The 23,300-nt window shown below is 47.9% G+C and overlaps 2 protein-coding genes across 15 annotated transcripts in view; one reads left to right on the forward strand and one right to left on the reverse strand.

Annotated features, from left to right (window-relative positions):
• CFAP61 (cilia and flagella associated protein 61) overlaps positions 1–8,515 on the reverse strand; it is a 96,391-nt gene extending 87,876 nt beyond the window's left edge. For 9 of the 14 annotated variants that reach the window (XR_004239279.1, XR_004239278.1, XR_004239277.1 and 6 more), the window contains exons 1-6: positions 7,987–8,177; positions 6,297–6,665; positions 5,482–5,632; positions 3,311–3,387; positions 2,839–2,906; positions 1,681–1,822 (exon numbers count right to left, since the gene is read on the reverse strand). Coding sequence is in view for 7 of the 14 variants with exons in the window: in XM_032104361.1 (XP_031960252.1) it covers positions 1,681–1,822; positions 2,839–2,906; positions 3,311–3,387; positions 5,482–5,632; positions 6,297–6,472 (614 nt within the window). In the remaining 7 variants the exon portion in view is untranslated. Of the gene's footprint in view, positions 1–1,680; positions 1,823–2,838; positions 2,907–3,310; positions 3,388–5,481; positions 5,633–6,296; positions 6,666–7,295; positions 7,385–7,986; positions 8,178–8,350 lie in introns of those variants that run through there. The other 5 variants (XM_032104358.1, XM_032104356.1, XM_032104359.1 and 2 more) reach the window with 5 other exon arrangements.
• Positions 8,516–8,535: 20 nt separating this feature from the next.
• Positions 8,536–18,876, forward strand: CRNKL1 (crooked neck pre-mRNA splicing factor 1). The gene is made up of 14 exons (XM_032104399.1): positions 8,536–8,640; positions 8,832–8,984; positions 10,259–10,350; positions 10,461–10,619; positions 10,974–11,140; positions 11,647–11,825; positions 12,477–12,647; positions 13,338–13,529; positions 14,248–14,307; positions 15,444–15,524; positions 17,035–17,274; positions 17,551–17,652; positions 18,178–18,426; positions 18,624–18,876. Exons 1-14 carry the CDS (start codon positions 8,593–8,595, stop codon positions 18,789–18,791), a joined length of 2,061 nt encoding a protein of 686 aa, XP_031960290.1. The 5' UTR covers positions 8,536–8,592; the 3' UTR covers positions 18,792–18,876.
• The last annotated feature ends 4,424 nt before the right edge of the window (positions 18,877–23,300 follow it).

The raw sequence follows: 23,300 nt of genomic DNA on the forward strand, positions 1-23,300 counted from the left end.
GCTTTAAATCTTTAGGCATTAACTCACCTATACTGATATCTTCTCTGTATAAAAGTCTACCGCTTGTTGATAGGTGGTAGATGAGTCAAAAGAAACACTCAAAAAGCCTAACAATTGTACACTGAGTTAGTATGAAAGTGCTTTTTAACATATTGAAATATCTGGAGCTACAGCAGGAGGATGTGAAGGGGCAAAGGTCAGGCCTCTGGCCTTTTTCTTGAAATGCTCAAAAGTCAAGCAACAGGAGGAGCACAAGCTGCAGACTTGCTTCAGAGCCATTTGGTAAAATTCAATATGTGCAATAAAACACCTCTCAGAGACAGGCTTCTGTCAGAATCCAGCCCAGGCCGGCAGCATGAATCAGCCCATAAACAAACAAGTGTGGTTTTACCAGGCAGAGACATCAGACACACTCAACGTGGCATCACCATCTGCGAGCACCGGTCAGTACAGACCCCCCCACACCCCTATCATTTGATAGAGTGTCCAAGGAACGTGCTGCTCCCTAAACTTCCACTCCAGCAGGCATCAGAAATGCTAATTTAATCACAACTCTGCTACCTAGCCACAAAGCAACACTTATATTTACTACATGCAAAACCAATTCCAGAATAAATCAGAGTTAAATCAAATTACTGCTTCATAAAACATTACCCTACCTGCAGTCTTCCCCCTGTGAAGAGGACAAGTAACCCAAAATTTGATGGATACAAGTTCTATTTCAACCACACTATAGGGAAGCATCTCCACAGCAACAACAACAGGAAAATCACCAGACCCCTGGGTCAGAAACCTGGCATTTCTCATGTCCTGGACACAACACTGGCACAGGCAGAACACACGTGGCAGGAAAAACCAAGAGTGGCAACAGTCACTACACAGGTAGAGAGAACAGACAAGCTGCAGGGAAATGCACGTCTGCCTCACGCACTGCAGGCAGCTGTGCTGAGGGGAAAGGAGAAAATAATTGTCTCACGTTTTTAATGACATTTACGACTGGGACCCCACAGCAAGAGCAAAGCTCTGCTAAAGGCACACTGTGTGGGCATATCAAATCTTTGCTCCAAACTGGGGCCATCAAAAAGGGTAACACAACGGAAGGAGAAATGTGTTACCCCATTATTTTCTTCAGCTCCCTCAGCAAGGCCAAGGAGGCTGCTCCCCCAAAACACAGCCAAAGCCAAGGTAAGGAGCACTTCCACAGGAAAAACTGTACAAAAGAAAATTACTTTTCATGTCTGAAAGACTACTGGAACTAGGGATTCTCTGGTCTTATTTACCTCTTTTAGGTAACAGGCCTTCCTATTCAAGTTTTGTTTGACTGTTCAGCACGAAACAGTAAGAAAACTAAAAACAAGTTGGAAGAGGCTCTAAGAAACCTGGAAACCACATGCATTCCCTAAAATACGCAGTGCTCTAATTCAGCCAGCAGATCACAGAAAAAACATCACTGACAAAAACCAGTCTTTCTACGCATTTCACTACTTTTCAAAAAAATACAATTGATCTTGTGATGAAATAGAACAAAACAAGCATAATCCTAGAACTACCTAGTCTGGTTATCACAGAAAACCAGAGCAGTCAAACCAAGATACTGATGCTGCAAATTAAGAAAGGAAAATGCTTCAGTTTCCCCCAGACAGATGTGCTCAGGGAAGCAGGAACGAGGAGCTGCATTACCTTGCCTGGCGCACGTACAGCTGTGGGTGACACCGATGCCTGGGGCATGCCAGCAAGGTGAAGCGTCTCTCCATCGGTGAGCCTGGAACAGGTGTCATCCTTTCAAAGACATTCCCCATGCCTAGCTCTGAATGACAAAAACCTGCCGGGGGCAACGGAGAACCTTCATTATGCGAGCTTTAAATTAACAGCAAAACTGTCTGAGGAAAATGGAGTTTCAAACTTAAACCACAGATAGCAAGATGCTCCAAATCTGTTAAGTTAGGCAATGAGGCTGAAACGACAGCAGTATAAACATGGCAGAATGGTCACCCAAGTCATCTAACTAATCCAGCATTCCAAACCTGAATAAGCTTCAAAGCAGTCAGAAATTGGTAAAATTCAATCCCTATAAAAATAGTAAAGCCAATTCTCTATGCCTCTGGAGAATCTCTGTCAGCACTGAGGGAAAGCTGATGTTTGTTGCCAGGGTGGGTTTGACAAAACCCTTCATTCAAGCCCTCTTTTCTGTAGCTGACACACCACTACAGCCTTTTAGTATGACCTGGAACCAAGATGCCTAGAAGCTGGCTAATCAGAAAAGTTCCAGCACGCTTCTCAGCTCCATTAAGTGCATGCTTGGTTTATTAGTCTGAACTCAGGACTAAAATTCCAAGTGACATGCTGCTCTCTGATTAACACGTGTATTTTCTTTGTACCTCATTCTAAACAAAATAACCCAAGTTTCCTTCCATGTCCACAGCAGCCCCTCTGAGCCTCACCAAAGTGTCCTCTTCCAATCTGTACTGGCTTGGCTAAGTAAGAGAAAGTGCCAATTTCAAATCTCTTGTCTCTATTCAACCAGAAATCATCACAAAACTTGTAGGAATTGATTTTTGAGATCTTTACTCCTTTTTGATGTCCTGTTTCTGGCAAATTTAAAGTTTGCAGGGAATGGACAGACTGCTGAACAGCTGCTGGAGCGAGCATGGAACCACAGATACCTCTTGCACAAGGGATCCTCACAAGAGGATACTTCTAGATTATGTTTTCCACATGTTTAGAAACTGATAACTGTTCCCAGTATTACAAAAAGAACACCACAAGGAGCTCACAGTGCATATTAATTAGATTTGCAATTGCTTTCATTTCAAGAATAAAACAGTATTAAATTCTTACCTAACTTCTCCTCAGGTGGTATAAAGAGAAGTATAAACTGCAGTTCTGGTAGTAAGATAAAAGCTCTCCTGGACAAATAACAAACATATTCAGTCTTTCATCATTACACCCATCAATGACAGACAGCAGCTAGTTTTTTTAATATATAAATGTTTTTCTCCAGTGTCTCTAATCTTCCTTCTTTAGTCCACATGGCTCAAAAATTAAAACATTTCTGACAAACAATACCACGTGAAATTCATCTGGGTAATTTTTACTGGGTTTTTTCCAACATTATTTCTTTCAAATTTCCCAATCTTTACATTTCAAGCATCCTTTTTTTATAGCAGTTCCACAGTGGTGAAGTATCAAAGATACCAGGCCTCTGTTGGCAGACCTCTGACATGGTATCTGGAGGAGACAGCTTGACTTGACAAACTTGACAGCAGAAGAAGGCACATGCCTCACTACACAAGGCTACACAGGAACTCACCTAACGATTTCTTGGGAACATTCAGCCGCGTATTCTTCCTTTGCCACAAAGAGATGCACGAACAGCGTGTTCAAAGGCTACGAAACGAGGAATGCACGCAGCTCATGTTTATTACCTCAGCCCAAGCATTAGTATGCATATACATTTCCAATATACATGATCTGCACTCAAGGAGCAGCTATGTATATGTAAGTGACTTCAAAGCATGTGTTGATAAAGTTATGTGATTAACGTGCTTTAAATCATTTTGTGCTTCTGCAACATTTTTTCTTTGTACTCCGTTTACTGTAGTTTGACTGCAATACACACTGTACATTTCATATTAAATAGTATTAATTCTCGACTAACAACATTCATTTATTAACATTATTTAACATTTAACATGTGTCTGACAAAGACATTCTTTTTAGGTTAAAAAAACCCCTCAAACCAAAAGCACGCATACTTCTCATGATCCTAAAGTGCTTTTTCTTTAAAGGTAGTAAGAAAAATTACGAATTTTAAGATGACATCATGAGACACACAAACAACAGGCAGAAACAGGGCAGACTAACAGACACCTTTATCTTGTGCATCTCCAGTGAACCTGGAAAACCCCTGTGCTGGAATGGCAAGGGCTATTAATTCAGCTGTTCCCTGGCACATTAATTACAAGTGCTGGGTCAATGAAGGTTTGCCTGTAGATAAAAATACTTCTACCAAAAAATATTTTAAATGGAAAAACCTGAGGTCTTCTGAATAGTATAATATTCAATTAAAATGCCATAGCTAGAGTCACCAATAAACTTCAGCAATTTAAGAGCAAGAATGATTTCAATAGAGGCTGCAGCACATGGACCGCTACCAAGACAACAAGCTACTGTAACAAACATCTAAAGCCATTTCTAAAAATTGGGCTACTTGTTCCCTTGTTCTTTAAAAGCAAAGGGAAGAAATGAAAACAAAAATTTACTGTTTGAGGTTCAGGAGGACACCAAGTAAACCAGACCTGGACTGTAACATTTTCTGAATAGTGCTGGTAACCAGACAATCCAGGAATTCACTAATTCCATTCTGCACAAGTCTAAACTCTTACTTCAGACCCTGAAATTATTTCTGTGCTCTAGAAAAAAGACAGGTCAACTAGACTTCACAGAAATCCCATGTTCAGATGACCTCAGTTTTGAAAAGCACACCTGCATGGATTTAACCTGCAGTTTACCAATGACATCTCATCAAGTTATACCCAGAAAATGTTTAGAGCTTCTCCCGATGCAGAAGCATAAAACACTGAATCTTCTACACCTACTTTAGCAAATAAACCCCATTCTAGAAAAATAAGAGCTCTGCTGCCTGTCTGTTTCAAGGTATTTTTCACTACTGGTTCTGACTAATAACTTATTTTTCTTGTCTTTTCTCTGTAGGCCCCTGCACCCCGCAGTCAGCTGTGGCTTTGCTGCACCAGATCCCGTGGAGCCACCGGATCCCGTGGAGCAGACAGCCCGAGGGAGGTCACAGCACAGCAGAACCCCCGGAGCAGCTGCAGCTGTACCCTGAATGAGGTGGCTGTGCCTGCCTACAAAGTGCCGCTCAAAGGACAAAGAAAGTCCATTACAAAGAATTCACAGGTCCTTTCTGCACACTCCCTTTGGCTGTAATGACTGTGTTTCTTTTAAGAGCACACATTTCCAAACACAACTGCTGTTTCTGTCAGTTCACCTCCCAGCCATTGCTTAACATCTCAGAAGACCCCGGAGAACTGGTGAACAAAAGCAGAGATAAGGTGTTGGCAGTGCCGCAGTTATTACGGAACGTGCTGCCCACCTTCTGAGTGCTTGGGGTTAACATTTTCTGTATTTTCTCAACAATCACACGATCTAGCTCCCAGCTGGACTCAGTAATGGGGGAGCACGTGAGTCCTAAACTTGTAAGGGCCTGCTTGTAGTCCGTAAATCCTACCAGAAATTCACAAGCTTGCCCAAGGAGCCCGTGTGAAAGTTGCCAGTAGGCAAAGCAAAGAGCAGCACAGCACCAAACAAGCTCACTGCAGGACTAAGATACCCGTGTCAGCACGAGGGTTTCTGCGTCCTGAATGCCTCAAACCTACCGAAAATAGGTTAGCGATGCCCACGTGTATTTTTTACACCTGAGCCTTAAATGAAAACTCAACTAGAATCACACCATTTACTTACAGTGCACTTATTGTTGGTGTAGTTTTCACGCAGGAAGGGTTCCCATTCAGCCTGATCAGTGATATTCCAATTTGGATAGTCCAGAAAGGCAGCATGGGCTATAACCTCATTCTTCTCATTGCAGAGTGTCAAAGCAAGATTTGATATTTCCCTATGAAAACAGTTTAATTTTGCACAAGTTGAAGAAACTCCACAGGGAAAATGACTGACTGTGAATTCGGCCTGCTAAAACAGAAAAATGAGCCCCATATAAGAGGGTTCCCAGGATCAGGCCTCAATAAAACTTCATCATCCACATCCTAACTTGGTATTGGTGCTTCAGTTCCAGATATTTGTGTTCTAACACTACAAAAATTCACGTAGATTTTCAAATCCTCAATCGTATTAGTAAATTTGGGATGCAAGACTTAAACACTTCCTCGTGTTCGTGTGTTTTTTCACACATCTCTTTCTTCCCCAAAAAGCTGTTACCCGAGATTTTTGCTATTAAGGGGGAAAAACCTAAGTGACCCACCAACATCTGTTTGTCACACGGCCTGTCTGCTGAGAGTTTTCTCAGGTGCTACTTAATAGCATTTCTTCTGAGCTTTGATAAAAGGAAGCTAGCCTAGAATTAAACCTAGTTCCCCATGGCAGGGACCCAGGTTGGCACAGTCACGCACGTGACAGACATGGAAGCAGATTTTCTTCCCCTTTTTAGAAACAGCACCGAAAGTCATTATGTCACATCATGTCAAGGCTCAGAATGTCTTCTGCCGTTTCAAGTGTAACGTATATTTGCCTGAAAGGTGATAACCTAAAATACCATTACTTACAAAAGGTAAGTGACATCAATCATTCCAAAGAGGTTTTCTGTAACAGGGCTGAAGAGGCCGATAATGCCTGGGACATCGCGTGATTCTGTCCTTCTGGCAGTGACTACCTCTGTATTTCCCCTGGAAGAGGTTACCGTGGCCATCCTCCAGGCTGCACTGAGAACCAAGGAAAACATTGCTGCTCCAGCAGTCCCGCTGCGATCCGCTGCCAACACAGTCACTTCAGGTGGGTTTTCATAAACTCTTAAGTGGGGCAGCTCCGATGGGTTTCGGTGCCTGGCTCTCGTACGCCTCCACACAGATCCACACTTACGGCACGTACAAGGCACACCTGAAATGCAGCAGGCAATCACCCCTATTGTCTGGATCCTACAGAGGAAATTAATTGTTTTAATAGGCTACAGCTGCTTTTGTATTTATTCATTTGCATGGCAACCAGCTCATCACCAAGAGCTTCAAACTCAAAGGCCTTCAGTGCGAGGCTCAGCTGTGGGCAGTCAGGGGAAGCAGGCTGGAGGCTCAGCTGCAAACAGTCAGGGGAACAATGTCCTGGTTAAACAGCAGCTTCAGGTGAGTTAACTCTATTTGGTCCAAAACTGCTCCTCAAATTTCTTTTGCGGTCAACAGCAGGGCTTAAATTCCAGAGGGGATCCAAAGTTCTCTGGCTATTCAAAGTTCTACTGCTTTCCTACGCAGAAGAAAAAGGGGTGGGGGGCGTTTTTGTGGTTCCGCATTCGCAAATCTGCCAGGCACAACTGATTTCTTGATCCGCCCAGCAACTTCAGAACACACAGGGGCAGCAGATACTCAAACCACCCGTGACCCCTCAGCTCGAACACCTTTCAGCCTTGTGTCTGCTCAGTGTTGCAGCCGACTCTGACCCAGCCAACAACCAGGCACGTGAAATAAAGCGAATGAACAGTGGCTTCCCGCAATTTCTTAAATATATGTGCAAAATATAGCAGTGCTAACTCAAAAATAAAGTCTAAACCAAGGCACCTAGGCCAGCAGAGCAGTTTCACCACTCCGCCAAACACAACAGCCACTTCTAACAGCGACTCCAAACCCAGATGAGACGCTCAATTATTAGGCACCGCATTTCCAGACTAAAATGAAAAACCAAAAGAAACGCAGATTTTTACATCGTTTAAACACAGATAAAGTCATCCGCACTCCTACACCTTTCACAAACAAGGCGGTGCCAGTGCGAGTCCTGAAACTGACCTGAAGCACCACATCTTCTACAAACACGCGTCAATTTCATAAATAAAAACAAACACGAACTTTAAAGCGCCATTCATCGACCGAGGCTTAACACTGAGATGACTTCAGCTGAGGAAAACCGTCTGCCACATTTCCATCGTCAACTGTTTAACTTAACGCAAAAAAAACACACCCCCACCTCCAGCAGCACCCCTAAACACCCTCAGAGCCCCGGGGGAGCGAAAGTAGCTCAGTAGCACAATAAAAACGCATCCTTTTCGTGAGGAAATGCTGTTCTGCAGCAACTCCGGCATTCCTCCCACGGAGCAGCATCCCGGGGACCCGAGGAAGGCGCTGCCCTCCCCAGCTCCGGGCAGCTCCCTCCCGCCTCCTCACACAAACGCCCTCTTGAAGCACAAGTGAGACTCCACGCGGGTTTTTTTTGTGTGTGTGTTTGTGGCTCAAAACGCACCGAACTCGTACGTACCTCGGGGGGGCGAGTCGGGAGGGGTCTGAGGGACTGCGGGAGGCTCCTGCGCGGCACCCCCGGTCTCTTGGGGCGGGGCCGAGGGCGGTACTGTGGGCGGTACCTCGGGGTGGGGCAGGTGCTGGGCACCGGAGCTGGACACCCGAGAGCCGGACACCGGGGCCGGACACCGGGGCCGGACACCGGGGCTGGACACCGGGGCTGGACACCCGCGCCGTCCCTGGACACCCCCGGGCCGCCCTCACGGACCCCGGGCGCGAGCGACCCCCTCAGGCACGCGGGACAGACCCGCGCCTCCCCGCACCGAGCCGCCAGGGGGCGCCCCGCGGAGCGCGGGCACGGCGCGGGAGCGGCGCGCGCTCACCTGCCCTGTCCCCCGCGCGGAGCGGAGCGGAGCGGCCGCGGGCGGTCCCAAGGACGGGAACAGGCGGAATAGATGGAACAGACGGAACAGACAGACCCGCGGACGAAGCGGACGGGGCGGACAGTCCCACGGGCGGAACGGACGGAACGGACGCGTCGCCGTCACCGTGGCAACGACGCTCGGGCGGTGCTGCGTGAGGTCAGGGGTGCCGGGGCGGGGCCCGCGCGCGGAGCGGCGGCAAGATGGCGTCTACGGCGGCCGGCAAGCAGCGCATCCCCAAAGTGGCGAAGGTGGGCGGCAGGGAGGGTGGCGGGGACCCCCCGGGACCCCCGGCTGCCCGCTCGCCCCGGGCCGTGGGCTCCCGGCGGGTCCCGGCGGGCTGCGGCCGGCACCGCGCGAAGCGGGGCGCCGGCGGAAATTGAGCAGCTCGGTGCCGCGTTGGAAAATGTGACCCGAGCCCCGCTTTGCGCTTGCCCTGCAGGTGAAAAACAAGGCACCCGCCGAAGTTCAGATCACAGCAGAGCAGCTTCTGAGAGAGGCAAAGGAGAGGGAACTCGAGCTTCTCCCACCGCCTCCGCAGCAGAAGATCACAGATGTTGAGGAGCTAAACGACTATAAACTCCGGAAGAGGAAGGTACAGTAAAAAAACGAGCTTAATCTCGGCACTCACATAAAGCACTGAAATTCTGCTGTTTTTAGTTTAAGCAAGATGTAGCCTGTATTTCTTGTGAACTTTCCAGGTGGATACCGAATGTTTAAAATCCCTAACTGTTTCATCCTACCCTTGATCAAAGCGTGTAAGTTACAGAGGTGTTGCTTGACAAAATCTGGTAGCAAACATCATCTCCCCTGTGCCCGTGTCCGGAACACTGAAAGGGTAATTATTTACACAATTAACAGGCGTTTTGTTCATTGCCACCAGCATCTGGCCAGCTGCTATAAAAGAATGTGAACAAAAAAAAAAAAAAAGATAAATAGCATTATAGTAATGCTGAGCTGTAATTCTTCTTTTAAAACAGTTGCCTTGCTTGTGCAAATTTGCTTATGGTTCTGCTCGGCTTTTTCCTTTGGAAATGCCTATCCAGGATGAGCAAAGCAAGCATGTTCCTAGCGGGGAGTTTGCTCCATGATCCTTGCTGACAGGACTGAGGGGAGAACTACCTGGGCCCCCCAAGTGCCCTTGATCACCCCCCCCCCCCCCCAGGTCCTGCTGGTCCTTTCAGGTCTCCCTTGCTTGCCTTTTTTCATCTCTTCTATGGATGTGGTGGCTCATTCCTGCCATTAGCTGTGTTAAACGTGCTTAGCTGCTCATGACGTGCCAATAGCAGTCATCCTGACCACAACACAAGGCCGGACTTGCCCTCGCTGACACCTCCCTAGCACATTTGATGCCAGCCTGTTAAGTCCAGGGAGTAAAAATGTGGCATCTCACTTTAAAGAAAAATTTAGTGCGGTGGTACATGCATGTCAACGTGACGAAATTCATGGTGGTGCATCCGAATATATCCATGCATATCTGCAGTGACTGGATTCCAGCTGTCCAGGTAGTGTTGCTGTCAAAACATTAAGCAGAACATTGAGAAATTGAAGGACTGTTTTAGTGCTGTCAGCTGTTACTCTGTGTCAGTATTTCAGGTGCCGGGTTGCAGGAACTCGGGTTTAGCCCTGTTCTGCGTGGTGATCTACATTTCTAGCTTCTCTGCCAGGCAGTTTTTACAGTGTCGTACTGAGTTATATCTGTTATCCCAGCTGCGTGGATGTGGGATATTGGGAACTCTTGATAACGAGAAGGATAGCAGCACCTCACATTATATACGGGGTACTATTATAATAATAGCCCATAAGCCATTTACGACGCGAGTGGTCTGCAGAAGGATTTCCCCCTTACAGATGTAATTTTCTCCTCAGACTTTTGAAGATAACATAAGAAAGAACAGGACTGTTATCAGCAACTGGATAAAGTACGCACAATGGGAAGAAAGCCTGAAGGAAATCCAGAGGTAACGGCGACGCGGCTGCCGGCGTCTCTTATAAGCCTTTTTAGACACACGCTGACACACACCCATGTCTTGGAGACACGTTTTACCTGCCCTGTACTCGTGTTTTCCAGAGCCCGTTCCATCTACGAGCGTGCCTTGGACGTGGACTACAGGAACGTCACCCTCTGGCTGAAATATGCCGAGATGGAAATGAAGAACCGCCAGGTCAACCATGCCCGCAACATTTGGGACCGGGCCATTACCACCCTGCCCAGGGTGAACCAGTTCTGGTATGTTGGCAGGGCAGGGAGCACCCCTTCTAGCCCCAAAGACTGCACAGCATTTGGCTGTTCTGGGATTATGCAGATTATCCTGTTTCTCCAAGTCTTCGGGCTAGTCTGGACAGAAGGAGGAAGGCTGAAGTTTTGGAGAGGTTTTTAAGTGCTTTTTAAGTGACAAGAGCGTTGGGAGAAGAGGATGCTTGTGTGCCTGGATGCTGCCAGTCACGGCTGTGTCCACAGGCATTTCTGGGGTGGGAGGAAGTAGGTGAGGGAAACTCAGGGGTGCTCTTAGGAAGCACTCCAAAAGCCCTTGAATTGACGCGTTCACCACATGATTGCAGAAACTCAATCTTCTTTGCCCAGGTACAAGTATACCTACATGGAGGAGATGCTGGGCAATGTTGCTGGGTCACGCCAGGTGTTTGAACGGTGGATGGAGTGGCAGCCAGAGGAGCAAGCCTGGCATTCCTACATCAACTTCGAGCTGAGATACAAGGAGGTGGACAGAGCACGAAGCATTTACGAGAGATATATCCTTTTCAGTGCCTTGTGACTCCTGCCCAGGTTAAGGTCTCCGTTCTTTATTTCCTTCCTAAGTGTTCCATGTGCAGCAGTGGCTCTGTGCTCCTTTTCACTGTGGTGTGCCGGGAATGAGCCACCACCCTGGGAGCCAGCAGGAGGTGTTACAAGCATGCTTAGGGGAAGCCTCCAGATTCAGTGAAGTGGCTCTAGGTCCTGCCACAGCAGTGTCTGTTTAACTGCACTCATGCACCCAGCTCTTTTGTGGTCATCGTTTGTTTCAGGTTTCTCCTCAGATTCTCCCTGACCCTTAGCCCTTTTTAAGTTCTCGGTAAGGCACAAAGCCTTTGCACACTTAGAGCTGTCAGTCTTCTTTCTTCCCAGCCGCATTTGCTTTTCCCTGCATATACCACCCTGGGGAGTTGTTTGATGCAGTCCTTGACCCAGTGGTCCCAGGGAAGAGCACAGCTGGGGATGTGCCACTCAGCCACCACCGTTTCCTTAACAAAAGCTGCACTCGTCCTCGTTCACCCCGACGTGAAGAACTGGATCAAGTACGCGCGCTTCGAGGAGAAGCACAGCTACTTTGCCCACGCCAGGAAGGTGTACGAGCGGGCCGTGGAGTTCTTTGGGGAAGAACACATGGATGAGCACTTGTACGTGGCTTTCGCCAAGTTTGAGGAGAACCAGAAAGAGGTAAGATCTCCTTCATAATGCCTCTGAGTCGTGCCAAGGTTTCTCCTTGGATATCGAAACTCCAGGCCATTGTTTAACATTCACTGCAATACTTGTCCTTTCCAGCAGCTGGTGATTGTAGTCCGAGTTAGGGAGACGGTTTTTTGCTCACCTCTAGTTGCCTCTTGATGATGTCAGTAAAATGAGCTCTAAGGGAGATCTGCCAAGCCCAAGACCACCAGCATTGGCTCAAACCTGTATCCTTGGACTAGAGAGGTTCTGAGAGGTTATAGGCCTGCATGATAGAAAACCGGATTGGTCCAGATGTTTTTCACAGTCTCTTAAGGTTCCCACGCTGATAAGAAATTGAAAACATTCTGTGACCACCACCAAACCACAACCTCTTAAAAATGGATTAAATATTCTAAACCTGTAAATGAATAAGAGATGACGGGGGCTGGCATTTTCAGGTTTATTCCCCCCCCCCCCCCCCCCCCAAAGTTTACTCTTCAGGGAGATCTGTGGTACTCCTGTTCCAAAACAATTGCTTACGTTGAGGTGTTCCACAGTTCTGCGTTCTGTTAAACGTTGCCAAAAGCTCATTGAAAAAACTGCGGGGGAGGACAGAAACTGCTTTGTAAATATTTTTCAAATTATATTTAATATTTTCAGTTTGAAAGAGTGAGGGTTATCTACAAGTATGCCTTGGATAGAATTCCAAAGCAGGATGCCCAGAATCTCTTCAAGAATTACACCATCTTTGAGAAGAAGTTTGGAGACAGGAGGGGAATCGAGGACATCATTGTCAGCAAGAGGAGATTCCAGTATGAGGAGGAGGTGAAGGTACGTGTGACAGGTACCCTCCAGGCTCACTGTACAGCCGGCGCTGCTTAAGGTACGCGAGTATTTTGTGATACTGAGCCTGAGGAGTTTCTCATTACCCTTGGATGTCAGTCCAAAAACAAATACCAAGGGAGTGTTCATTTTAGAGCCAGAATTCCGTCCACGGGGAAGAGAATGGTGCTTGCATTCGCTGCTTTTTTTGCTTCTGCTTTCTAATCTAGATTGTGCGGGCGAGGTTTTTTTGATTGAACTCAAGGCTTTTGGTCCCCTTTCAAGTCACACCTCAGGGATGATGCTGTTCAGCTTGTGGTTACTACTTGACTTCAGTTAGGGAGTAGCCATTACAGGAGACCTCACCTGTGCATAAATACCTTTTTGTGAGGGAACAGCTGTGCCACACCTGCCAGCTGTTCAGTCCACACTGCACGTTTCACCATTCCTCACCCCTTCTCACACTTCGCTGGGGTTGCCTTCACTGAGACAATGCCGGGGGCAAAATAAAGACGAAACAAAACAAACTCGTATTTTAACCTGAAAGCTCTACCATAAGCATCCCCAAGACCGACGGTTTTCGTTAATATTCCAGTGATCTGTTTTAAAGGGGAAATTCTGGCTGAGTAAAGGATCAGGCTTTGCTCTTTTCAGTGGCTGAGGTTTGTGTGCTGTTGCCCCTCTCCCTCTCTCTGGCAGGCAAACCCCCACAACTACGACGCGTGGTTCGACTACCTGAGGCTGGTGGAGAGCGACACGGACGCCGAGACCGTGCGGGAGGTGTACGAGAGAGCCATCGCCAACGTGCCCCCCATCCAGGAGAAGCGCCACTGGAAGAGGTACATCTACCTCTGGATTAACTATGCGCTCTATGAGGAGCTGGAGGCAAAGGCAAGTAGCGACAACTCAGGGGTTTCCCTTTCCTTTGTAGTAAACAGCTTCTGATAATTTAATGAGGAAACCAAGAACTAGATATTCCGTTGTCTTGTTAGTTTTGTGTAACAAGCTGCAGGATTTACTATTTAAGTACAGAGAATTTCTTCTCTTCCAGTTTTTCCCCCTGTGCGTAGGGGAGGAAAAAAAGCCAAACTTCTTTTACCCTAATTCACCCAGCAACACGCTGATGGTGAAAGCAGAAGTGGGTGTTTCTGGCCACAGCAGAACTGCCCGTGCCAGGCTGTTACCTGGACTCGTGAAACAGTTTTACAGTTAACAAAAACTGTTTGTGAAGCAGCCACGTTGTTGCTGTAGCAGCCTTCGAGGCTGTGCAAGTAGTTACTCTGTTTCCAGTCACAGAACATTAGAGCTGCTCTGAGTACAGAACACCTATTCGGTGTCTGTCAAAGGAAGAGACATGTTTTTCCTCCCACGACAGGGACGCTCCTTGTTGTATTGTCTGCTTCTTAGCTCTGAACCTTGCTTTGGAAAGGTGAGTCTTGCTGATTCAGAAGCTACCACCTTTGAACTGTGCACACTAAGTAGATAAGCATTCCTGATTCTAACCAGCTTGACTTGAATACTGTTCTGCAGTCTTGCAGTCATTGCAGGATTCAAAATTCAGCATAATCTCAGCAGTAAACAAAGTGTTTAACGCTGCCTGTTCTTACAGGATGCAGAGCGAACCAGACAGGTGTACCAGGCATGCCTTGAGCTCCTGCCCCACAAGAAGGTATGGCTCCTCCAGCAGTTTGGGTTGAGTTTTGGGTTTAAATGCCCTAGATAAGATCCTTTCGTTCTCTCCCCCCCCCGACGTTCAGGTGTGTAAGCAGCTCCAAATGGCTGCTAGCAGGTTCACAGAGGCTTTGCTTGAAACTTCAGGTATCCCTTCCAGTTTCTCAAAACATCAACCTTCCAAAATGGACAGGGAGGTCTTCAAGCTAAAGCGCAAGACGTCTGTAATTTGCATCCCCGGTGGGAAACTGCAGGACAAGCACTGGTCTCAGATTCCCTCATACACATCAAACACAAGGGTTTCCCCAGTATTTTCAAATAATTAAATTATAAAATAGTTGCTAATTATCAATATAGTTGCTCAGTAGACTGTAAGAAGATGACACTACACGTAGTCGGTGCGTAGGGAAGACCATGTAGTCTGTGCTTGCTTGCATTCCTCCTCAGGCGGGATCCGTTCATAGCTGCTCACAGCCCGGTGTCTCTTGCAGGGCACTTGTGGCTCTGCTTTACTGGGCTAGCACCTTTTATAGCATCCAGTGGCCCTCATGGTCACCCCTGAGGCAGCTGCGTTTGACAGAACAGCTTTCAGGTCTGTCTTCCCTGTTACAATTGGTCTTCGAGGCTGATTGGAGTTTCGTGGGGTTTTTTTTTTTTGCTTGTGAACTTTAACTGAAATATCCGTGTGGCTGAACCCTTACAACTATTAATCTGCATTGCCTTGGAGTGTCAGAAAATCCTAGTTCATGTTGTTCTTTTTGTAGTTTGTCATTTATTGTGTCATCTGAGTGTCAGATTGATCTCTAGCTATTAAAGGCTGATTAGCTGTTAATTGATTCAGCAGTAGCTGATGTTTTGCCAGTCGATGATGGGTTAAAAAACTATTTTTCGTTGGTTTAAAAGACTTCTGTCCTGGCCATTTTTCCTTTCACCCCAATATATTGTCCTGTCGTAGAGAGATTGCTTTAGGCAATGAACTCTAAACCTTTCAGCAGGAAAACACTGAGATCAAATGAGGCTACCTGCAGTAGCAGTAGTATCTTGTGTAGAAGGAGTGCCTGTTTTTTAAGGAATGCGTGCAGTATTGTCTACTGACTTTCCAGCCTAAATAGCACTTCGTTCTTTCTCTTCCAGTTTACATTTGCCAAAATGTGGCTGCTGTATGCACAGTTTGAAATTCGCCAGAAAAACCTCCCCCTTGCCAGAAGGGCTTTGGTAAGCTTTTGTCAGAGCCATAACTGACTTCACTAATAGTAACACAGGAGTGTCGTTAAAAGATCTTAAATTGTCCTTTCTAAATTGCTGGTTTAATCTACTTAAAATAAAGCATCCGAGAAGTCTGCAGGGGCCAGCATTTACTGTCAGGTATGATTTTAAAAGAAGCAGTAGCTTGTTCTGATGAATTAGCCCCGGGCTGAAATGACAAAGCATTCCTCTGAATGCAGAGCACCCACATCAGCTTAGTGCTCTTACAAGTTCTTAGCTGCTGCTGATTCCTTACAGTGATACTTGTTCCAACAATAGGGTTTTAAAAAGCCTTGTTGTAGATGAATGGGAGGTTTGACTCTAGGAAATTAGGACCTGCCGACTGCTGCTGACAGAAGCAATCACAGGGGCTTCAGGCAGGCTCAGGAGCTGCTGAGCAGGTTCACTGTGTGAATGTCAGCATGTTGGGGGACAGCAGGGTGTGATGGGGCAGCAAGATCTTTTGAAATGAAAAAGTTCCTTTCTTTTCAGTTCAGATATTCTTCGTAAGCTCAGGGACAGCAGCAGGCATTTTGAGAGAAATCCAGTGCTGGTAGCAGTTGAGGTGGTTTGACTTTAAAGAGCAAACTGATGGGGCTTCCACCAAAACAGTGACAGAGGGCACGAGGAGAAGAACTTGAGCATATTCTGAAATACCAGCAGCGTTTGTAGAGCTGGAGGGCCACAGCAGTAACCAAACTGATAATCCTAAGTGGTGGTTTCCTCCATGATGTGTAGGAACGTTGTGCCGGAGAATGGCAGGGAGGGAATTCCATCTCAAATTGCCTCACATTGGCTTGAGGGAGCAGAAGCTACATTGCTTAGTAAACTGTACTTGTCTATAGAAGTGCCTCCAAGGTCAGGTTCACTACAACCTATCTCAGGTATGCCCATTCTTAACCCTTGTTTCTTCACGTGATTCCCAAACTAGGAATCCAAAGTCGCCCTCAGCTTGGCTTAGGACAGACAGTTTTCTTCAGAGACTGAGGCGTACCAGAAAGAAAATACTTTATAAAGACACTATTCTCCAGCTGTCTGTTGCTGTCAGCCAGCAGGCTGGGGTGGGCCGCCATCCTCTGTGCAAGGAGGAGCAGCGTGGGGCCACAGTTTGTTTGGTATCATTTTGTTTTATGAGATGCTTGGGAACTGCTCACTGGACAGGCTGGTACCGACTGTGCTTCCCTTCAGGTGCTCGGCTGATGAACCAGGGTCAAAAGTTCCACTCACGCTCCGTGGGGAGCCCACGTTACGTAAAAGTATGACAAGTGATGATGTTTTCTGCTTCCCAGGCTCTTGGTGTTTATGGATGCACGTTTGCTCTGCAAACACTGAATTTCCTACTGGCCCTGAACAACCTCAACAAACAGTGCAAAAAAATGAGTTGTAGTACTGGGGAGTAAAGAAACACTTAGAAAATAAAGCGGGTTTTATTTTCCTTCAAAAAGATCACTAAGAGGTTTGGTTTTTTTCTGCTTAACAGGGGACATCCATAGGTAAATGTCCAAAAAACAAACTGTTTAAAGGTTACATTGAGCTGGAGTTACAACTGCGCGAATTTGACCGCTGCCGAAAGCTGTATGAAAAATTCCTGGAGTTTGCACCGGAAAACTGCACGTCCTGGATTAAATTTGCTGAGCTGGAGACCATCCTTGGGGACATCGACCGTGCCCGGGCCATCTACGAGCTGGCTATCGGCCAGCCCCGGCTGGACATGCCAGAGGTGAGCGGGGAAGGGGCCAGTTTTGTGGAACTATTGCACAGTGGCTGATGAACACGTGAACAATCCACCAGATAAAACAGGACGGGAAAGCCGAGGGGATGATGCGCACCGGGTTCGGTGCCGCTCAGCCCCAATCCCAGCCCGTGGCGCCAGTGAACGCACCCCGATCTCCGAACCTTCTCTCAGGGAAATTTCACCTCCACCCCTTCTCTTCCCCTCCCGGTATCTCCGTGTGCTCAGAACGAATGTGGTGGTGAGGAGGCTTCTCTGTTGCAGGTCCTTTGGAAATCCTACATTGACTTCGAGATTGAGCAAGAGGAGTATGAGAAAACCAGAAACCTCTACCGGCGGCTGCTGCAGCGCACACAGCACGTCAAGGTGTGTGTGGGCACCCAGGACACGGAGCTGGCCCTGAACCTGGCCCACGGGCAGGGAGAGCCTGGGCTGCCTTGGGTCAAATCAACCCAGGTTCAGGCCCGTGCCTGTGCTCTGAAGGGGGGAGGGAAGTTCCTGAATGCCATACAACAGCAGGCATGTCTCAGATGAAAGAAGCTTTTCCATGCAGCCCTCTTTGCTGAGCAGCTTTGGGATCTTAGTTGCAAAAACATTGCAAGGAGAACTGTGATTTTCTGGTGTCCCTTGGTGCTGTCATTGAGTAAATTCACACGGGTTTCTCACCACTTGAAACGGCCACAAGAAATTGTTCCGCGTGGCTGACGTGGATGTTGTGTCCTGCTGAAATGGGCCAGCCTCGCGGGTGTGAGCCAGATGGGGATTTCCTGGGCACCTGCTCGTGTGTTGATGTTTGGGTTTCCTTGCTGCTTTGTTTTGTTTCAACCTCCGCCCTGGCTGTGTCAGCACGGAGCAGAGGCTGGAGCTGGGGTTTGCTGTGCGTGCCCGCAGGTGTGGATCAGCTTCGCGCAGTTCGAGCTGTCGGCGGGGAGGGAGGAGCGGCTGCCGCGCTGCCGGCAGATCTACGAGGAGGCCAACAAGGCCATGCGCAGCTGCGAGGAGAAGGAGGAGAGGGTCATGCTGCTGGAGTCCTGGAGGAGCTTCGAGGACGAGTTTGGGACTGATGCCACTAAGGAGAGGATAGATAAGCTGATGCCTGAGAAGATAAAGAAGAGGAGAAAGCTGCAGGCCGAAGATGGGGTAAGGAAAAACGATGCCAGTGGTGGCTGTGAGCCCTCGGTGGCTTTGTGCTTTACGGAGTCAGCTGCTGGGATAACAAACACGGGGCTTAATTTTCTAGTATTTGTCTAATTTCTTCTCTTTCTTATTAGAAGCACCTCCTAATAGCCAATGTTAACATGGAAATTACACTCGCTTTGTGGTATTTTTCTCTCTAGTCTGATGCTGGATGGGAGGAGTACTATGATTACATTTTCCCGGAAGACACTGCCAATCAGCCCAACCTCAAACTCCTGGCTATGGCAAAGCTCTGGAAGAAGCAGCAGCAGGAGAGCGAAGCTGCAGCCATGGATCCTGACAAGGACATTGATGAAAGCCAGACTTAATACCTTGCCTTCCCCCACCCCTTTCCCAGGCCGTTGTACAGTATTTTCATCGGTGATAAATAAATGTATTTGGAGAGTTTTAGTACTACTGACTGGAGATGGATTTTGTGTGGAAGACAAGCACCATCTTGGGGTTGGTGCCCTTTAACAGCCACTTCCTGTGGGTGTCCAGCAGTTAGAGGAGAGGTCCTGGGACCAATGCAGGGGCTCTGCAGCTGTCACCGGTGACCGCAGAGCTGGGCAGTGACTTTGCTTTTAGCACAAGGCCCTGTCCCAAGGCTCCCACAGCGTATCCCAGCACTGCTCAAGGACGTTAGTGTGCCAGGACAGCAGATCTACTGCCTTGAGTGAGAGAGGTGTTTCTAGCCCTCATCCCTGATGAATTTTTCAGTAGTTCTGTTAAATAGGAGGGTATCATGAGAACAGTTGAAAACAGAAAACCATTTTGACCCACAACCTGGTCAACTTCCTATCCAGGGGTGCTTTTATCCCAGAAAAGTGTAAGGGGAGACAATAGCAGAAGTTAAATACACTGAAAGCAGCCCCTGGAGGACAAATCTGAAGGCATCGGTACCAGAGTCAGTCTGCCTTTGAACACTTCCATGTCTTGGCAGACACAGTCAGAGCCGTGTCACTGCTCTGGGCTGGGCAGTCACCGCCACTCTCACCTGTCCAGGTCTGGCCTGTCCAGCTGCGGCCAGAGCAGCCTTTTCCTGCCCCACGTGAGCCTCTAACTGTGCCTCTCCTCCGCTGTCCTCTCATCTCTGAGTGTTTCTGCTGACCCCCCACCCCGTCACATTGTAATGCTCATCTCTACTTTCCCTCTCATTTCAATCCCTCCTGCTGCTCCGTGCCCCATCGCTTTCACAATTCCTTTTGGTGTTTCCTTCTATCCAACTCCCTGTCTCTGCTTTTTCATTTCATTTCATTGAATTCGTTGCGGAGTTTTCAGGGGTGGTAAGATGGTTTCTTTGTGCATATTTTGGTGAGGTTTTTTGGGTGGGATTTTTTTTGTGTGTGTGGGGAGAAGTTGGTTGGTTTGTTTGTTTGTTTTTGTTCTATTGTTTTATTCTTTGACCATTGCCTTTTCCCAGGAGTTCCTTCCCTTTTTGAAGGTGGAACCCTGCCCCCTTTTTGCCAGCCTTGCTGTGTACTGTGTCAGTTGCCAGTATGGAATGGGTGCTGAGACGTTCCTGCCCGTTTGATTTATGTCTGTTTGCCTCACTCCTGCAGAGCTGCAGGTTCTCATGTTTAAGTTATGAAGCCCCAGTGCCCTCCTGGCTCATGCCTGGCCTGCCTGGAGCTATCACCAGGCTGGGTGGAAGAGAAACACTCCTGCTGGAAAGGCTTCTGGCAGCGGAGAGGAGAAGAGGGACACCCCACTGGAGTAATAGCCCTCTGGAGAAATGGCATCCCAAGGTTTAGCTGTGATACGTGAGGGGCTTTGGGAGTGTGGAATGCTTCTAGATCTTGCAAAAATCAGGTTTTCAGGTGGAAGAGGGAACACGGAGCGTGGATTTGTGCAGCGGAAAGGTGATCAGCTCGACTGTTACCTGGCAGAGGAGGATCCACAGGCTGGGCAATGGATGCATTTATTCTGGGACAGCTGTTTGAAACCAGACTCGTTCATGGAACTGCTTGTTTAAGAGAGAGCTGACTCCATCATTAAGGAAGGAGTAAACAGATTTTATGCTCTGGAGCTTGTGTGGCACAACTTAAACTGCCTGCCCCTGTCCCCCACCAACTGAGCAACAGCTGCTGCAGTATTGGGGTCTGGAAATCAGTGAGTTCACAGGCTGCAGGCTGCCCTTGGGTTTTTAGGGAGCATATTTCTTATTTCTTGACTCTGTTCCGTGCACTATCTTTCGCGAAGCTGCCCTTTCACCTGTTCTTACAAAAAATATCCCTCTTCATGAGGGATTTAAAGTGTTTGTGTTCGTTCCACTTCCGTAGATACCATCAGTCAATGAAATGCCACACTGGAAAGAAGACAAACGCTTGTCTGTGCTTCGAAGTTGTGTTCTGTTAGTGAATGGTTTATCTGCTGCTGCTCAGCAGCTCAGAAGCAGGATAAATTTGAGGACCACATATGGAAAATGTCCTTCCTCAGTGGGAGCTCAGCCCTGTGCGGGTGGGAGGCGAGGGGTTCTGCCGCTGTGGAGCCCTGGTTGGTGGCCAGAGGGCAATTTGAGCTGTTTCCTCCTACGTGTGCCAGGTGGGCTTTTTTGCTGAACCTTCTGACCCTGTGGATTTTGCAGTGACCTGCCTGTGGTGCACAGCTGGCTGTGGAAGGCACCGTGCCCACGCACCCCCTGCTTCCTTCCCTGCTTCCCTACGCCCGCCCCCGTCACAGCACCGTAACCTTGAGGAATGCTGTCGAGAACTCCCTTCACAGGTGGGAATGTCAATGAGAGAAGAGTTTGGGAAAAAACCTATCAGAGCTGCTCTTACCAGAATCAGCTCCCCCTAAAGATTATGGGTGAAGCCTTAAAGAACATGCTGGTGCTTATCAGCAGGCAGAGTCACCTTGATAATGGGAAGCGTGTGCCCAAAGCGTCCGAGGTTACAGCGCTTGGGGATCAAAACTGCACAAACCACCATGCTGGAAACACCCTGAGCTGGTATTTCTGTTGCCTCGGATAGGAAAGATACTTGGGTTTGGAACCGGTTTCCCTTTACCTCCAGATCCTGCTCCACATCCTTTGGTGCTGCCGTGACCCTGATAGCTCGGTGTCCGTCCCGCCCCTCCGGACACTCACAGCACTGGCACGGAGAGGCCTCGGCCTCAGCCCTGGTCAAGCTGTCAGGTAGCAGTCACAGGCACCCACAAGGGTGGGCAAAGCCCCGGTGGATACAAGGATTACACTTGTCCAGGGAAAGAGGAGGGGCTCAGCAGTGAGGCCGCAGGAGTCACACCAGCTGTAACCTTCACTTGAATAGAAAGGGGGAAAAAAATCTGAGCTGCTTCATGGGAATTCAAATAAATTGGCTGAACGTGTAATGTTTGAAGAGACAGATTCAGGATAGCACGGGTTGGAGTGGTGCCCTTGTTGTGTTTGGGGGAGAACTCCCAAGAAGTCATCTTCCAGAGCGGGGTAGATCAGGGATTTCTTTTTGCTCCTGGTTGTGACACAGAAAGTGGAACATTTGTATTAATGGCCTGCAGCAGCTTTGCAGTTCCCACCGCTACTCCCTGAAGCAGGTTCGGAGAATGCCTTTTGGGAGTTAGGTGTATCCATTCGGAAGACCCTGGAAAACACAGATTTTCATGGAGAAAGTAAGGAACAGGGCAGCAGCTGTTGGGATGGGATCCGGACCTAGAGGCTGCAGCAAGTGTCTCTGCCCTCTCCGTGAAGGTCTGTGTAGTGCTCAGCTTGGGTTGGCTCTGCCCAGGATGCTTTTGGATTCTTCCTGTTAGGGGGAGGCTGGGAGTGGCGGAATCTGTCCGTTTTGTGAGGGATTTGTACCCAGTGAGAAGCAGCCAGTAAGAAAGGGAGGGAGAGAGAGAGGTTTATGGGGTTGCTCAGGAAAATGACATGGTGACATCTGAAAAGAATAGAAGTCTTTGAGAACATTATGGATTATTATGGAATTCAAATTGGGAATGTTCCGTGCATTTTTCATGTCCCTACTAGGAGGAGTACAGCGGCTCTAATGTTTAATGCATGTACAGTAATGGAAGGCTGAACTGATCTCCACGGACCCGTTTGTTCCATTACTTTCCAGAAGGAAATAAATTCTATTACATTCTAAATTCTATTCCATTCTAAATTCTATTCTATTCTATTTTATTTGCATCCGGATGCCACAGAGGGAGAGATCAGAAGAAGGAAAGCTGTGTTTGAGAGGGTTGAGGTTTGGGTGACATGGACATAATGCACCAAAACCAACCCCCAAACCCCCAAAGCCCAGGCAATACCAGTGAGCGCTGCTCTCCTTCAGGAGTGCAGAGGCTCCTTAGGCTGAGCTCGAAGCTGAAGGCCCTTGAGAGGAGCCATTTTATTCACAAGGTTTATTTTACATTTGGTTGGAACGACGCGCCTGGTGCCCGGCGTGCTCCAGGTCCCAGAACTTGAACTATGGGAATGTTTTGGAGATAAATGATTGTGCCACTCAGTCTTAGGAGAGGTTGGTGGAACAAACCTGGGTTTTCTTGTTGCATGTTGTGACTGGGACTGTTGAGAAGAGCTTGCAGAGGCGTCTGTGGAGTTCTGATCTCAGAATGGGCATCGACTCACACGAAGAAACCAGAGGAGATTTTGGACAGCTTGGCGTATTTTAAAGCATCAGCTTCTGTGCCAGTCTCCCTGGCCAGACAGAGAATCTTCTCCAAGATAAGCAAATCACCCTTTTATACACACTCGTCTGCCCCATTTTAATCTTTCTTCCCCAGTTATGTAAATAGCACTAGACTAATATTCCCTGCGTTCCACTGCTAAGCTGCTTCGCTCACTCCATGTTATCAGACACAAAAGCACCGCAGGGCTGGCTTGTAAATTGAGTTGGATT

This window comes from Corvus moneduloides, chromosome 3 (assembly GCF_009650955.1).
Source record: "Corvus moneduloides isolate bCorMon1 chromosome 3, bCorMon1.pri, whole genome shotgun sequence".
NCBI classification, from domain to species: domain Eukaryota; kingdom Metazoa; phylum Chordata; class Aves; order Passeriformes; family Corvidae; genus Corvus; species Corvus moneduloides.